This window comes from Esox lucius, chromosome 5 (genome assembly GCF_011004845.1).
Source record: "Esox lucius isolate fEsoLuc1 chromosome 5, fEsoLuc1.pri, whole genome shotgun sequence".
NCBI classification, from domain to species: Eukaryota; Metazoa; Chordata; class Actinopteri; order Esociformes; family Esocidae; genus Esox; species Esox lucius.
In genome coordinates this window covers 13746174-13764473 of record NC_047573.1, presented here as the reverse complement: position 1 = coordinate 13764473, position 18300 = coordinate 13746174, and the positions used below count along the sequence as shown (strand labels likewise).

Here is an 18300-nt window from a genome sequence, read left to right as displayed (position 1 = left end):
TAATCCTTGAACGTGAGGATTTCTTAACTGGTAGTTATTTCAGGGTTTTATAGTGCCCGGAAGAATTATTGGCACCCTAAATAAATATGAACAATAAAATCCAGTGAAAATATTTAATTGTTGTTCATCAACTTGATCTCGCACACAAATATCATATGAATGTACACTCCTTGAAAGAAAATAAAAATAATGATTTTATTTCAAAACATGCAACTCCATAAAATCATATGAAAAATCCAATTGATATATTCCAATTTTAGCCTTTTGGAACTAAATCTGATCAAGGGAGCAATTTTGTGGGAGCCAAAAATGTACCGAAGTAAGCTTTCATGGAAGTTGATGTGGACTGGCTTTCTCCTTTTCTCACTGAGAAAACAATATAACTAGCACGAATGCACCCTATACAAGTAACTAGACTTAGGGTAAAGTTGTCAGAATTGTAGTAACATTTGTTTAATGGCAAATGTATATTAGGAAAAGAATCACTGCCCTCTCCCTTGCCTTGTGTGCAACACAATAGGTAAAATATATGGTGTATTCTACCCACTGAAAATACACAATAATCTACAAAAAATTATCCAGGCTTGGCAAAAATGTTTCCTGTCAACAAAGGGATGTGCAATCTCGATGGATTCTACTTACCAACCATTGAATTTAATGTGTCCCTTCCTATCCAGAAAACTTAAATGTTCCTTCCTTAATTTTCCTAAAAATTATTTAAAATCATTGGAATGACATCCAAGACATATACTGTTATTAAGATTGACTTTGAAGTGTAAACAGAATCATTTTAGTACATACTGTAGCCTCGTGTAACTAAAGAGGATTTGGTTGGTGTGGCAGTTGGTGTCTACTCCATGGTAACACGACAAGATGAAATTTACAACATTTAAACAATGTTGGAAGCAAGTGTTTCATTAAACGCATTCCAGACAATGGTCACTACATTCTTGTTATATATATATAGGTCTATCTTGGTATAACTATGATTTAACATAAAAATATCAGCTTGCTAGATATGCTAACCAACTCCAGAACATATAAAAGCTATACTGTATGCTAGCTAGTGAAGACAGTGCAAGCTTAAGGTATATCTGAAGCTCTGTCAGGGAAGTCACGTGGTTGTCTTTAAAGGTGTTAAAACAATAGACCTCTGGTATTTTATTTAACTAGCATTCCAAAACTATGATGTACTTACAAGGCTCTTTGAATTGTGACCATAAACTAGCTTAATCTGCATAAATGGGAGGAAAAAGTGAGATCCAAACAATAAAGACAATGCGGCAGGAGTGCACGCATTTGAATACCAGGTGTAATTGAGGCCAGTGTTTGAAATGTCATCACAGACGTTTGAATATAGATTATACATAATGTAAATGCGGGTGAGAGGATTTTGTCAGAAATAAAGAATTCCTCACAGGTCAAGAAAAAAAAAAGTTTTCATTCATGTTTCTGCAATCCAGGTTTCAAAATAAACAAACAATCAAGGAGTTAAATACTAGCAGGATGCATTCCCCATATTACATTGATGAAAGAGAGCTATAACAGGTCTACTCACAAAAGAAATTATCAGGAGAATCAAATGTCATGCAAGTAGGTCAAACAAAGTTATGAATTACTAATTTCACCATTGTTTTTCAATATAAAAAGTTCTGTTGATTGACTTGATTTCCACTTTAACAAACCTGCATTCATTACCTATGTGCTCACCAATAACCAGTAGGCAACTGAACATTTGTTTCCAGCACACAACGTCCATCTCCATGCCACCCAAAAATTTTATACCATTTGTCCCACGCTCACAGAATAAAACAAATACTAAAACAAAATGCTTTCATGTAATTGAATGCAGGCCTGTGAGTGTCCTCTACAAGTCTCCTGAGTGTTTCGGGTTCGGTCAGTCAGATCTGAGTTGTGTCTAACAATCACAATGTTCCATAGCGTTACTAAGATCGCTACAATCCCTGAAAACCTGCTGAGAAAATGTTCAACAAAAGTAGAATCCCACCAGGCTTTGTCCATAAAGCATCTTCAGATCTGTCCCGTCGCATTGAGACCGCTGGATATTGTCTCGTAACCAACTGAGACGAGTGTGAGAACGCTGCTCTCTACATCCTCAGAATGACAGTGCTCTTGATCCTGTTGCTGGGTTGTATCCATCGCAACATCAACTGGGGTTCCTGACTCCTGCGGAGGCACCTTCTTCCTACCTCTTCCTCTTCCTTTGCCTTTCCCCAAACCTTTCCCTTGACCTTTAACCCCACCTGCCAACCGGTGCTGTTTCTCGCTGTCGTTGTCTCTGGGCTTGCGGTGGCGACGGCGGATGCGTCTCATTGGAGGGCCTGTGTCGACAGGATCAGTTGCAGCGGCACCAGACAGAATACGGATCTGTTTATCAATCACCATGGTGATCATGTCTAAGGCGGCATCAAGCATCCCGAGGCCGAGGCCATGAGTCACACTGTCGAAAGAAGCACTGTTAACAGGATCGTGAAAACACTTCCTCATTGCTTCCAGGTGACCTCTAGGAAAAAGATAACAGTAACAGAAATTAACATAGTATATTCATAGACAACACATTTAAGCTACTAGAAAAGCGGATTGTGAATGTGCAGGAACCATTAACTAGGTGAGGTTTTACGGGTGAGGGTTTGATCGTACCTGGTTTCGATAACCTTGGACCAGTGTTGAACGGTGTTGGTCTCTGGAATAAGCTGCTTGGCAATGTTACCAAAGTTTATGTAATCATGGGCAAAGTCCTTCATGTCGTTACACAGGGCTTTAGTGTCACCTGGAAAACATAACTAACAATTGAAAAATCCATTACTTTGCAGAGATGTGCATGCATACACGACCGTTCAAAGGTTTGTGTTCACTTTGTGTTCACTAAAAGGCTAATTGATCATTAGAAAAACACTTTTGCAATTATGTTAGCATGAAAACTGTCCATCTTTCAAAAACAAGGATATTTCTAAGTTACCCCAAACTTTTGAACGTTAGTGTACATATACCCACATGCAAATAAACCAACACACACCCTCTGTGAGCTTGGAGAAGGAGGAGGACACGGCGGTTGTTGTGCTAGGGGTGAGGCCCAGTATATTAAGGGACTCCTGCAGCGTTTTCTTGCTTGCTGGTCCCCGGCTGACCCTCGTGTAGGCTGCTAGCGAACGCAGAGACATCTTTTCTGGAGCCTCAAGACGACGCTTGATCTCATCATAAGGAATCAGGTACTTACCTAAAACCAAAGGAACAACAGACAAATCATTCAGTTGTGTTGAATCACTTACTCTGTTCTTCAAAATTGGTCCAGGTTTTGAATAGTGATTCTATTCAAAACTTGGACCAGAAAAAGCATCTTTACTTGAATAAATCAGTTTAGGATTACAGACAATAAAAGAACACTGTGATAATATAACATCTTTGATCTTTGGCCCGATGTTTTGGCATGGGAGGCATGCAGCCTATTACAGCCCTCCACTTAATTGAATTGAGGCACATCCTACAACTCACCAGCAGATGGCGACCATTTCAAATACATTTTCACATACACTGTTGGGTATATTACAGAGCTCTAAAAAGATGTTCTAGAACTTTATTCCCCTAGAGTAATTGCCAACAATATATTTAAAATAAAATGTCAAATCAAAGACATTATATTTTCTTTATGCAACATTAAATTTTTCTAGAGTCCCACATTACTTAAGACAAATTATTTAAATCATAATACTAATATTACAGAGCAAGGGGTAAACTTGCATGTGCATGTGACAGTTTTTTGCTCTGTAGCACATATAATTAATTAGGCCTGGATAAGTTCAAAATGTCCTAAAAAGGGACTACAAAAGATGAATTTGCTTGTGAGCTCTGAGATTCATACCAGAAATTGTAAAAAAATACAAACACATGGTAACATAAAAAACACTTCAATTTTGATGCTGATCCAACAAACTGCTCTAAAATAATATTATGATATTGTCCAAGCGATGCAAAGAATATATCATCAAAGACAATATCACAATATGCATTGTGTTTTAAACACAGATATTTGTATGGTCACAGTTTTGAAACGCAGACTTTTGAAAGCAAACACAAGCAGTGCATGTGGTACTGACGGGCCTTGGAGCTCTTCATATTAGGGTCCAGAAGAGATGACACTTCAGCAAATGGAACATAGGGGATGTGGTTGGAATTCAGAGAGGCAGTTTGGGTCTGGGACATGTCTCCGGCTGGGGTCTGAATCTGGGCTTGCATCATGTCCCCGATTCCCGGCTGGCCCTGCCCTTGTCCATTCCCTAGCACAACTGAGGAGGGAGTAGACAACTCTGTTAACCCGGTCAAACCCCCGACCATCGTCTGCTGCAACACTCCGTGTTCCACAGAGTTGGTCTGTTCTGAGGAGACTTGGAAGATGCCCATAACTGGCTTAACCACTCTGAAAACCATGTTGCCCTGTGAGTCCACCCCTGCCAGGCTAGGATTTGGTTCCATCTGTCCTGATGTCACTTCCTCCTTGCTCACAGGAGAACTGTTTTGGAACATGAAGGAAAGTTTCTTCTAAACCTTTCTGTATGTCTCAGCGTCAAGAGTAGGATGAGGTTGAGCTTATGCGTTGGACACAGTTTTGAAGTAAAGTCTATAGGACTGAGAGAGGAAACAAGACAGTAATTAAATAATCAATTTTGAAATACAAAACCTTTCAAATCAACATGAAACATAATATTAAGATCTTGCATAATTGCCACTGTTAGTAGCTATCTATCCTATCTATCCTCGCCAACTAAGCAATGTTTATGACAAAATATTCTAATCTGGTAAATTCCTGTGTATTACATATATTACATAATGGAGAGGACAACAGAACTTTTTTACATCATTCAAATGACAACGGTAGTAGTTTGTCACGTCACATTCTATTGCCCGCTTTTGGTTAGTCGGCGCAATTGGCTACACACCCAAGGTGCTCCAGTCAAAACAGCTAGTTATATTCGAAATGGCAAGCCCCCCCCCCCCCCCCCCACCCATGTATATTTTTTCATCTTGCCAGCTTAGCAGATGTTTGGGACCAATTTAGTTTGTTACAACTTGATAGTAAAAACTACCATTACTGTATTTTAGGAACCTCACTCAAAGTAAACGGCCAATATTCGCTGTCTTTGTCTAAAACCTAAACACATGGCTGGCTAGGCCTCATTGGGGGAAGGTTGCGCCTGTTAAAACAAGGTCGTATCGACGTGACTGTCAAATATAAAACAAGAAATAACGAACAGGTTGCACAACATTTGGCCACCTAGCAGTGCATAGTGGATTTCCGACTCACCACTTCGCTGTTTGCGTTTTTCTAACAGCAAGCTGATCCTAGAACGGTGCGTGGTAAGACAGGAGACATTTTCCTTCTTCCCCAGATCTGCTTCGGCGGGTTGCAAATCAGCTCTACATCTACAGACTCTAAAGCGGCTTTATCCCTACGCCTATTGGCCGCATTACCCATCAATCACGTATTTTTTTCCTTCTCATTCGATGTGGCCCAGTTTCCACAGATATTTTAGAAAAGGAGGTATGAATGAAGAAACGTTTTACGCTCCGCCCAGCAGACTACCGTAAGTCAACGATAAATCCGCGCAAACTCAGTGTGGTATTTTTCATCATCCTAAATTGTTTTACGGTAGAATGGTGAGAACCTTGCTACAATTGTCGTGATATACAATCCGTACACAATAGTGGATTCCTAGTGTACCCTCGTTTCACTTTCAAAACAAATGTCCATAATCTAAAGCAATGAAACTGGAATGTTTTAAACGTTACACATTTATTTTAGATAACACAATGATTGTTGGAATTATGTTAATGATTTATGGATTATATTTTTTGAGAAATAAAATATAATTCCACTCTGGATGTATTAAATAGCTTACTTGCATTGACAGCATTCTAATATTTACCGAGTACTGAATATATATTACATATTGGACTGTACAGCCAAAGCTGAAGATTGTGAACACATGAAGGGGGGTATTAACTTACTCAGTAACACTTACATAATGCAACTGTGAAGAGTTTGAACAAAGGTTACCATCCTAGCAATTTATAGCTAGCCACAATTAGGATTATGCACATTGAGTATTGAACATACATATTGTATAATAAAGACAAAGGTAAAGATTGTGCACCCATGAAATGGTTAGGGGTATTTCAATACTCCTAATGGGCCACCTTCTTATTGTGGCTAGCTATTGTTTGATTTAGAGACCTACAGTATCTGTCATTTTTATTACTTTAATGTTTGGACTTTTATTTTGAATTCAAAATTAGGAGACGCCAGGAATCCACTATTGTGTCTAGCTTGTTGTAGGTTAGCAAATCTGAACTGTAATGGATATCTGTTCCTATGTCCTAAGACTCTAATGCAAAACGACAATTAAATAATATTTATCTTCCACGTGGAGTTGAAGCCCTATTAAAATCTAACCTCACTATAAATCTAATCTATAAATCTAATCTCACTACTTTATTAAGTAGAACTTCCAAGCGGAATTCTTTTTTATAGAGTTATTTCACCTCACTGGAGGTATTTCAAGGAAAGAAAAAGCTTTTATGCTTAGGTAAAATAACCCTGCTTAATATCTGGTTCTGTTTCAACGCGTCTCTCGCTTGGTCAGACTGAAATAACCACAAACTTAAACTAATCTGTAAATGATGTTGAATTCTTTGATGAGCAATTCTTAGTCATGCCATTTTGAACTTAGCTAAAGTGTTTTTGCACTAATAATTTTGATATTGTCACAAGCAGACTATATGAATAGCAGCTATGGGAATATGACAACAATCTTGTCGACTACATAATCCACACTACAATGCTTTCTGAAGACAGATTGGCTTTCTGAAGACAACTATCTTGGTGTATGTTTAGCTTAGTGGCTAGATTGCTAGAAAACATTATTCACATTAATACCAAAGTTAATATTTGTCTCTGAATTAATTATAAAGTTCTAAAATCCCTTAAACTAGTGTTTCTCAACCCTGCTCTGGGACACCACCCTGCCCTGCATGTTTTAGATCTCTCCCTGTCCTAACATACCTGATGTAGCCCATGAAGGACTTGATAATGAGCTGAACATTTGATTCAGGTCTGACAGAGCAGGGAGAGATCTAAAACATACAGGGCAAGGCGGCGCCCAGAGAAACCCTGTCTTAAACAAACTACGCTAACAAGTGTTCCTAATTTCTTGAAATTCTGACAAAACATAGCACATTATTGCATTCTTGTGGGGCAGAACATTAATGCCTCAAATAGATTGATTCACAAGAGTCAGATAGACACAGTAAAATAAAGTATGTTTGTAGCCACAAACACACAAAGAACTTTAAAATAATGTCACACGTGTCTCTTCCTTGAGACAGCCAACTTCACTATTGTATTTGCTTAGGCTAGTTAAAAAATCAACTAACAAGAAAACATTTACATGTGCACCAAATTCACAGACCTAGTGCAATTATTACATTCCTGGACACTCTCCATTGCTATATATTGCAGATACCACCTTCATTACACTTTGATCTACCTTTTTTGCTGCTGTATGTGAATCTTGGCTGGTTACTTGTTTTATGGAAGAGCCAGTATGCATTTTTTAAACCAACTGAGTTGGTGGTATGATCTAGAAAGCCTCAGTTTAAAAAGAAAAACTGTTCCTCGGAAATTAGAAGCGCTGTTATTGCATTATAGACAGCTTTGGGCCAAGCCAATAACTATTAGGAGGAATGTGCTGAAGACACAGACCCCTGCATTGCTCTGTTTGTCTTACAGTTTTTCTCAGTCACTTTGGCTCAATTCTCGAATGAGAGAATGTCCCATAAAATAGTTCGGATCATTGCACTTACAGTTTCAAAAATGTTAGGACTGTTTAAAAAAAAATGCCAAAGCAATTGAGAAAAACTGTAATTGGCTACTAGTTTGTATTACTATGTGTCGGTCTGTCCCTTTACACTCTCTTTCTCCATCTTACTAATTACCAGTTCACTACATTTAAGCAATATGGGGTGTGTTATATACAGCTCCAGAAAAGATTAAGAGACCACTGCACCCTTTTCTTTCCTTTCCAAAAAAGTCAAAAAGGAAGGTTTTGAGTGAGGAACAGAAGGGTTAAAATTAAGAGACCACTGCAAATTGAACGCTTCTGTTCCTCACTCAAAACTTTCCTTTTAAACTTTTTTGGAAAGGAATGAAAGAGTTGCAGTGGTCTCTTAATTCTTTCCAGCGCTGTGGTAGCTTAGTGCTATCTGGTTTCAGTCCTTAGCTATAGCGCTTGTCATTTACCACAAACCTCTGAGGCGACTTATTGCTATAATACATTTATGAACACCATTTGCAGGGACCTCAAAAAGTGGAGGTTCCTAATTTCAGGGGAAATGGAAAGCGCCCAGGGCACAGCTTCAGTTTTTGGATGCTACCAAGCAGATAATGAATTCCTCTGATTTTGAGCTGGTGCAATATCACTATCATGGACATGAAATAGACAGGTTTAAAATGGAGTGATTTTGATGACATTGGGCACATACATGGCATAGTGCAAAATCTTCCGTGACCTAAAAATCCTAGAATGCATCTTTAAAAGGGAACTAAGAACTAACATCAGTGATCAAGCTATTTTGCCCCAATCTTACAATTATCACAGGGTAGTAGTAGCTCTGTGTTATTCTATGTTTGGCTGCCTCAAAGAGAAGCAGTGATATTATGGCAGGCAGCAACCATTAGCGGTAGGTTTGCATGCAAACGCGGATGTGCAAAAATAATGGGTTATTTAAAAGAGATTTGGAGCTTTACTGATCGGTTTCCATACCAACTCTCTTAGCCATGGGGATTGGTTCGTTTTGATGTGATGGTTTTGGGATGGGGAGTGGGGGGAGGGGATGGAGGCCAGGGAGAGACGAGGAGATACAGAGACCCTGGGAAGAACTGTAGCATACACGTACACACCCTCCAGTGACACCACCAAATCAAATAAAAGCTTCAGATGTGCGTTTGTGTACAGTAAGTATACGCTGTTCTCACTCAGATTGTGTTATGTGAAGTTAATCTTCAAAGCCATTCCGATTATCACCCAGTGTCTGTGTCCATCAGAATATGGCAGAAACCTACACATGGCCTGATTCCTGACTCTAATTCTACAATTTAATTCTAAATTATAATGTATTCTACAGTGAATAAACCTGGTTACATCTTTCCCAGGCTCTTAGTTGATGTGCTACTATACTATTATAGGTTTTCAGATGAACAATAGGAACAGGGAAAAGCTCTTTTTACCACCCAGATATTTAGTAGAGCCCCTGTGTTGCCATGACAACCATGCTTTGTTAATCAGTATGGCACTTTGTGACTCTTGTGTAGCAGGCAAGTTATGGATATGTAAAAACCGGAATAAAATTACACAAACAAAGTGTTTGTTAGCGTCTTTTGTTGCGCCAAGGTAAAGACTAAGGTTATAGGAACAAGCAAAAGCATAAGCTGATCTTTGAAAATGTGCACACCATTTCCTCATCTAACCCAGCACCTCTGAATTAGAGTTGCAGTGAGTTGTCACAGTAAGCACCCACCCTCAAAAAATGATTAATGGCCTTGGTAAATATTATGCCCCAAAAACACATTAAAACAATCTGGTTTCTCGATGCATTAAAATATTTGAACTCATTAGTTAAATTATATTAGTAAAAAAATAAATTAAACAAATCTACAATCTGAAAGTATTTGTGAATATAACCAATAACAAAAACATTATGTTAGAATTACATGCTACATTTTCTACAAATCTGTGTGGACATCATCATTTACAGTTTTTCTCAATAAATTTGATTCAATTCTCGAATGAAGATTATTTATTTCAAAACAGTAAGTTCAAATTTTTGAACAATTAGTTTTTTGCTCATGCCAGATTAGAATTTCCTATTAATTTAAGCAAATTGTGCAAAAGACTAAGTACAACTGTCTAAAATAGGCACAATACCTATTGTATTTCAGTGAAATTGTCATACTCCCTCACAATTCTAAACATTCCTTCATCGTGTGAGCCATCACATGCAAAATGATCTATTAAATTATCAAAATCTCTCAGACATACATGTATATTCCATAAATATCTATGACATGGAAGGTTTGTGATTTCTGCAAAATTGGCAAATTACCTGCCAGGTGACATAGAAATAGCAATCGGCAGGAGATTCCTATCCCCCAGTGCATCGCAGTTGTGCTCAAATGTTTGCATACACTTAGAGAATTGATAATAAATGCACCATTTGTAAAGAACAACATGAGTGAGTAGACAAAACACTTGTCTTTTATTTCTTATGGGATTCACATTCAACTGTAGGTCATAACAGAAAGGCCCAATCATAAAACAAAACATTGCAACAAAGCAAAACATGAACTGACCCCTGTTCAAAAGTCTGCATACCCTTAGTTCTTAATACTGTGTATTGTCCCTTTAGCATCAATGACAGTGAGCAGTCTTTTGTAATAGTTGTCTATGGGGCTCCAAATTCTTGCTGGTGGTATAGACGCCCATTCGTCTTGGCAAAATGCCTCCAGGTTATGCAAATTCTTTGGTTGTCTTACATGAACCGCATGTTTGAGATCTCCCCAGAGTGGCTCGATGATATTAAGTTCAGGAGACTGTGATGTCCACTCCAGAACCTTCACCTTTTTCTGCTGTAACCACTGGAGGATCAACTTGGCCTTGTGCTTAGGGTCATAGTTGTGCTGGAAAGTCCAAGAGCATCCCATGCACAGCTTTCATGCAGAAGAATGCAAATTCTCTGCAAGTATTTTGTGCCTTTAGAGCTCACACACCCCCAAAACATCAGTGAGCCACCACCATGCTTCACAGTGGGGGTGGTATTCTGTTCACTATAGGCCTTGTTGACCCTTCTCCAAACATAGTGCTTAAGGTTGTGACCATAACGCTCTATTTGGGTCTCATCACTCCAAATTACATTTTGCCAGAGACTGTGAGGCGTGTCATGGTGTTGTCAGGCATATTGTAACCAGGCTTTTTTGTGGCATTGATGCAATAAAGGCTTCTTTCTGGCAACTCGACCAGGTTACATGTGGGTTTTTCTGTTTATAAAGCAGTGTATTATGTTAAAGGCATATGTTTTATTGTAAATTATGGAAATTGCTTGATTTTAAATTAAATAACTACAGGGCTTTCTTTCTCCTGGTTGATCCATTTGAACAGGGTATGTCATGTCCATTAAATGTTTCCTCTCAAATTATCACAATGACTGGCAGAATCCATTTACCCTGTGAATCTAAAAAGAAAGTTGCTGGTCTATGATCCAGTAGTTATACCATCTTCTACCATTGTAGATCAAGGCATCAAGTATAGTAACAATTATGTTAGGATTCTGTTTAAGACACCCATCAGCCCCTCTATCTGGAAAACTGCAGGCATGTTATCCAACACTGAATCACACCTATGCTTTTCAAGGTATTGTACTTTGATTATTAGGCTATGTGGTTAGAAGGGGATTCAGGTCAGGGCCTGCGAACTATGCTGCTTTTTGATAGGTGTTTGGCCACAGCCAAATACGTGTCTTTATTAAATTATTTCCAAATGCCATAAAGGTTGATTACTTAAATTGGAAAAGGCATAAGGTATGCAAGGTAGCCAGAGATGTTTATCCACAAACATTAATCAGGATCAGATACGTAATTTATTTAATTTAACTTAAAAAACACCTCTTGTTGGGATTACTCAAGAAGCTGAATGCAAATTGTTGAAGTAGAACAGGCACATAATTTCTAGTACAATGCTGACTGTCTTGAACAAGGTCATATCAACACATCTTTCATCTTGGGGATTTGATCTAGCAACCTTTCAGTTCCTGGTCATAACTACTAGCATTCCTCTCTATAACAGAGAGAGGTGTGATTCAGACTAGGTCAAATTCATTACTTGCCTCCATCATAAGGAGTAATGGCTTGGTGTAAACAAGATTTAAATCAGGCCTCTTCTTTTGCAAGAGGAGCAACAGAGATATGGGAAGATACGGTTGCATCCCTAATTATAGACACAGAAAGAAAAAGTGTGCAACAGAGGGAGAGAGAAGGAAGGAAAGAAAGATAGCCATTGTTGTATAACCTTTGCTTCCACAGTTTACGAAAGAGCTTAAAGTATAACACATGTACACAAACACACACACAGACACACCGGAGGCATAGCAGAGAACTGGGTTAGAGAAAACGAACAGTTACCATTGAACAGCAAACTTCAAAGACTGATAAAAGCCTAAAGCAATTGTGGAATTATATACCCTGAAGTCAGGGTAAAACCAAATGTGTAAATTAGGTGAATGGTTTTACTAATTACTATCCACTGAACACTCTTAACAAATGTCTGAGATTCTGGACTTTTTTGCTATTGATTCTGAGATTTCTACTGTTAAATTGTTTTCTTTATCAAAATACAGAGGCCATTCCAATTAAAGGCTAATATTATATGTTATTCAACATAAGAATCCTCCCAAAGGTTGCCATCATGATAACACACAATCCTCAGTACATAGGATCAATGTCTAATTGCTGACACATTAAAGCAAATTTGGAAATAATTGTGTATGTGGAGATAGCCATGCTTAGTGGTAACAAACTATAAAGGAAAATAAAAGGCACACTTATTTTTGTTATTTAATAAAATTAGTTTTTGTAGGAAAGTGGCATTTTGTTCAGACAGCAAGCACTCCCCTTTTCATTCCAGTAGACGATTATACCATAGTGCATACAAAGTCCTGAGCTTGCTGTTTTTTTCATTTCTCAGGTCTAAATAAGTCCCCGAGGGATGCAATGAAAGAATGTGTGGAACTGGCTTCAAGATCTAGTGTTGAGTTTCAGGTTCGTAGTGCAGAAGTGTCCCTTTTGTCTTTTTACGTCACATGCATGTAAAATAATTTTTTTCTTTGACTCTTTCCTTACCCTTACATACAGTTGAAGAAAACTCATTGTCAGTTGAATAACACAGGATTTTAAATACCAATAGTCTTTAGACACATCATATGGTTTTAATTTGTTTTTAATACGACAAGCTTATTATATTTTAACAGCCTTGTGGGGCCATCATCATTTCTTCAGGACCTACTCCTCCTCCAGAAATGATGCACACAAAACAAATTATAGAATTTAGTCTTGAGCTAGATTGATTGCTTGTGAAATTTGGATGGACAGTTTTAGCTTGCGCTTCATAAAACCCTGAAACCAACCTATGCTTGCAAACCTCCTTCCTCTATTGAAGGTGCTCAGGATAAAAAATGCATAAGTGAGAATAGCATTAACACATGAAATATACTCCCAATTTATAAAAAAAAATAAAAAAGGAATTTATGTGTATATATATATATACCCCTCCAAGAACTGCCACCTTAACGTGGTGGAGGGGTTTGAGTACCCGAGTGACCCTAGGAGCTATGTTGTCTGGGGCTATATGCCCCTGGTAGGGTCTCCCAAGGCAAACAGGTCTTAGGCGACGGGTCAGACTAAGAGCGGTTCAAACCCCCCTTAATGAAGAACAACATTATGAGTACCGTGACGTCGCCCGGTATGGCGCAGCCGGGGCCCCACCCTGGAGCCAGGCCCGGGGTTGGGGCTCGTATGCGAGCGCCTGGTGGCCGGGCCTTCCCCCATGGGGCCCGGCCGGGCTCAGCCCGAACGGGTGACGTGGGGCCGCCCTCCCGTGGGCTCACCACTCACAGGAGGGACCATAAGGGGCCGGTGCGAAGAGGATCGGGCGGCAGTCGAAGGCAGGGGCCTAGACAACCCGATCTCTGGACACAGAAACTAGCTCTAGGGACGTGGAATGTCACCTCGCTGGCGGGGAAGGAGCCTGAGCTAGTGCGTGAGGTTGAGAGGTTCCGATTAGAGGTAGTCGGGATCACCTCTACGCACGGCTTGGGCTCTGGAACCACACTCCTTGAGAGAGGATGGACTCTTCACCACTCTGGAGTTGCCCATGGTGAGAGGCGGCGGGCTGGTGTGGGTTTGCTTATAGCTCCCCAGCTCTGCCGCCATGTGTTGGAGTTTACCCCGGTGAACGAGAGGGTCGTTTCCCTGCGCCTACGGGTCGGGGATAGGTCTCTCACTGTTGTTTGTGCCTACGGGCCGAACGGCAGTGCAGAGTACCCGACCTTCTTGGAGTCTCTGGGAGGGGTGCTGGAAAGTGCTCCGACTGGGGACTCTATCGTTCTACTGGGGGACTTCAACGCCCACGTGGGCAACGACAGTGACACCTGGAGGGGTGTGATTGGGAGGAACGGCCCCCCTGATCTGAACTCGAGTGGTGTTCAGTTATTGGACTTCTGTGCTAGTCACAGTTTGTCCATAACGAACACCATGTTCAAGCATAAGGGTGTCCATCAGTGCACGTGGCACCAGGACACCCTAGGCCGCAGGTCGATGATCGACTTTGTTGTCGTCTCATCTGACCTGCGGCCGTATGTCTTGGACACTCGGGTGAAGAGAGGGGCGGAGCTGTCAACTGATCACCACCTGGTGGTGAGTTGGATCCGATGGCGGGGGAGAAAGCTGGACAGACTCGGCAGGCCCAAGCGAACTGTAAGGGTCTGCTGGGAACGTCTGGCCGAGTCTCCTGTCAGAGAGATCTTTAACTCCCACCTCCGGCAGAGCTTCGACTGGATCCCGAGGGAGGTTGGAGATATTGAGTCCGAGTGGACCATGTTCTCCACCGCCATTGTCGAAGCGGCCGCTCGGAGCTGTGGCCGTAAGGTCTCCGGTGCCTGTCGAGGCGGCAATCCCCGAACCCGGTGGTGGACACCGGAAGTAAGGGATGCCGTCAAGCTGAAGAAGGAGTCCTATCAGGCCTGGTTGGCTTGTGGGACTCCTGACGCAGCTGACGGGTACCGACAGGCCAAGCGGGCTGCAGCCCGGGTGGTTGTGGAGGCAAAAACTCGGGCCTGGGAGGAGTTCGGTGAGGCCATGGAGAAGGACTATCGGCTGGCCTCGAAGAGATTCTGGCAAACCATCCGGCGCCTCAGGAGAGGGAAACAGTGCCCTACCAACGCTGTTTACAGTAGAGGTGGGCAGCTGTTGACCTCAACTGAGGATGTCGTCGGGCGGTGGAAGGAATACTTCGAGGATCTCCTCAATCCCGCTGTCACTTCTTCCATTGAGGAAGCAGAGGATGAGGGCTCAGAGGTGGACTCGTCCATCACCCGGGCTGAAGTCACTGAGGTGGTCAAGAAACTCCTCGGTGGCAAGGCACCGGGGGTGGATGAGATCCGCCCTGAGTACCTCAAGTCTCTGGATGTTGTGGGGCTGTCTTGGTTGACACGCCTGTGCAACATCGCGTGGCGGTCGGGGACAGTGCCTCTGGGATGGCAGACCGGGGTGGTGGTCCCTCTTTTTAAGAAGGGGGACCGGAGGGTGTGTTCCAACTATAGGGGGATCACACTTCTCAGCCTCCCCGGGAAAGTCTATGCCAGGGTACTGGAGAGGAGAATACGGCCGATAGTAGAACCTCGGATTCAGGAGGAACAGTGTGGTTTTCGTCCGGGCCGTGGAACACTGGACCAGCTCTATACCCTCTACGGGGTGTTGGAGGGTTCATGGGAGTTTGCCCAACCAATCCACATGTGTTTTGTGGATTTGGAGAAGGCATTCGACTGTGTCCCTCGCGGCATCTTGTGGAGGGTGCTTGGGGAATATGGGGTCCTGGGTCCTTTGCTAAGGGCTGTCAGGTCCCTGTACAACCGAAGCAGGAGCTTGGTCCGCATTGCCGGCAGTAAGTCAGACTTGTTCCCAGTGCATGTTGGACTCCGGCAGGGCTGCCCTTTGTCACCGGTTCTGTTCGTAATTTTTATGGACAGAATTTCTAGGCGCAGCCAGGGGCCGGAGGGTGTCAGGTTTGGGGACCACACAATTTCGTCTCTGCTTTTTGCAGATGATGTTGTCGTGTTGGCCCCTTCTAACCAGGACCTTCAGCATGCGCTGGGACGGTTTGCAGCCGAGTGTGAAGCGGTGGGGATGAAAATCAGTACCTCCAAATCCGAGGCCATGGTCCTCAGTCGGAAAAGGGTGGCTTGCCCGCTTCAGGTTGGTGGAGAGTGCCTGCCTCAAGTGGAGGAGTTTAAGTATCTAGGGGTCTTGTTCACGAGTGAGGGAAGGATGGAACGGGAGATTGACAGACGGATCGGTGCAGCTTCTGCAGTAATGCAGTCGATGTATCGGTCTGTCGTGGTGAAGAAAGAGCTGAGCCGCAAGGCGAAGCTCTCGATTTACCAGTCAATCTACGTTCCTACTCTCACCTATGGTCATGAGCTTTGGGTCATGACCGAAAGGACAAGATCCCGGATACAGGCGGCCGAAATGAGCTTTCTCCGCAGGGTGGCCGGGCGATCCCTTAGAGATAGGGTGAGAAGCTCGGTCACCCGGGAGGAGCTCAGAGTAGAGCCCCTGCTCCTCCACATCGAGAGGGGTCAGCTGAGGTGGCTTGGGCATCTTTTTCGGATGCCTCCGGAACGCCTTCCTGGGAAGGTGTTCCGGTCCCGTCCCACCGGGAGGAGACCCCGGGGAAGACCTAGGACTCGCTGGAGGGACTATGTCTCCCGGCTGGCCTGGGAACGCCTCGGTGTCCCCCCGGAAGAGCTAGAGGAAGTGTCTGGGGAGAGGGAAGTCTGGGCATCCCTGCTTAGACTGCTGCCCCCGCGACCCGGCCCCGGATAAGCGGAAGAAGATGGTATGGTATGGTATGGTATATATATATATATATATATATATATATATACACACTTACAGTATCTCACAAATGTGAGTACACCCCTCACATTTTTGTAAATATTTGATTATATCACTGAAGAAATGACACTTTGCTACAATGTAAAGTAGGGAGTGTACAGCTTGTATAACAGTGTAAATTTGCTGTCCCCTCAAAATAACACAACACAGAGCCATTAATGTCTAAACTGCTGGCAACAAAAGTGAGTACACCCCTAAGTGAAAATGTCCAAATTGGGCTCAAAGTGTTAATATTTAGTGTGGCCACCATTATTTTCCTAGCACTGCCTTAACCCTATTGGGCCTGGAGTTCACCATGATGACATCACGGAGCTGGTGGATGTTAGAGACCTTGTGCTCCTCCACCTTCCATTTGAGGATGCCCCACAGATGCTCAATAGGGTTTAGGTCTGGAGACATGCTTGGCCAGTCCATCAACTTTACCCTCAGCTTCTGCTGAGGCAGTGGTCATGTTGGAGGTGTGTTTGGGGTCGTTATCATGTTGGAATATTGCCCTGTGGCCCAGTCTCCGAAGGGAGGGGATCATGCTCTGCTTCAGTATGTCACCGTATATGTTGGCATTCATGGTTCCCTCAATGAACTGTAGCTCCCCAGTGCCGGCAGCACTCATGCAGCCCCAGACCATGACAATCCCACCACCATGCTTACTGTAGGCAACACAGACTTGTCTTTGTACTCCTCACCTGGTTGCCGCCACACACACTTGACACCATCTGAACCAAATACGTTAATTTTGGTCTCATCAGACCACAGGACATGGTTGCAGTAATCCATGTCCTTAGTCTGCTTGTCTTCAGCAAACTGCTTGCGGGCTTTCTTGTGCATCATCTTTAGAAAAGGTTTAATTCTCAGACCAATTTGATGCAGTGGGGGGGTCAGCTGACAGGCTGACCCCCCACCCCTTCAACCTCTGCAGCAATGCTGGCAGCAGTCATACGTCTATTTCCCAAAGACAATCTCTGGATATGATGCTGAGCACGTGGACCCAACTTCTTTGGTCGACCATGGCAAGGTTCTGAGTGGAACCTGTCATGTTAAACCGTTGTATGGTCTTGGCCACCATGCTGCAGCTCAGTTTCAGGGTCTCGGCAATCTTCTTACAGTCTAGGCCAACTTTATGTAGAGCAACAATTCTTTTTTTCAGATTTTCAGAGAGTTCTTTGCCATGAGGTGCCATGTTGAACTTCCAGTGACCAGTATGAGGGAGTGTGAGAGAGATTACATCAAATTTAACAAACAAGCTCCCCATTCACACCTGAGACCTTTTACCACTAACGAGTCACAAATGGCTAATTGGGCCCAATTTGGACATTTTCACTTAGGGGTGTACTCGCTTTTGTTGCCAGCGGTTTAGATATTAATGGCTGTGTGTAAAGTTATTTTGAGGGGACAGCAAATGTATACTGTTATACAAGCTGTACACTCACTACTTCACATTGTAGCAAAGTGTTATTTCTTCAGTGTTGTCACATGAAAAGATATAATCAAATATTTACAGAAATTTG

At 42.4% G+C, this 18300-nt stretch overlaps 1 protein-coding gene across 2 annotated transcripts; it reads right to left on the bottom strand.

Moving 5' to 3' along the window:
* Positions 1-1133: 1133 nt before the first annotated feature.
* si:ch73-127m5.2 (uncharacterized protein LOC561202 homolog) lies at positions 1134-5561 on the bottom strand. Of its 2 annotated transcripts, none has more exons than XM_010864058.3 (5): positions 5321-5561; positions 4116-4644; positions 3038-3238; positions 2662-2791; positions 1134-2461 (listed from the first exon to the last, which is right to left on the bottom strand). In XM_010864058.3, the coding sequence occupies exons 2-5, from the start codon at positions 4540-4542 to the stop codon at positions 2032-2034; spliced, it is 1188 nt and encodes a 395-aa protein (XP_010862360.2). In that variant the 5' UTR covers positions 4543-4644; positions 5321-5561; the 3' UTR covers positions 1134-2031. The 2 variants fall into 2 exon arrangements, with proteins under 2 accessions (XP_010862360.2, XP_010862353.2); XM_010864051.3 differs by having other exon boundaries at positions 1134-2524; positions 5321-5559.
* Positions 5562-18300: the final 12739 nt, after the last annotated feature.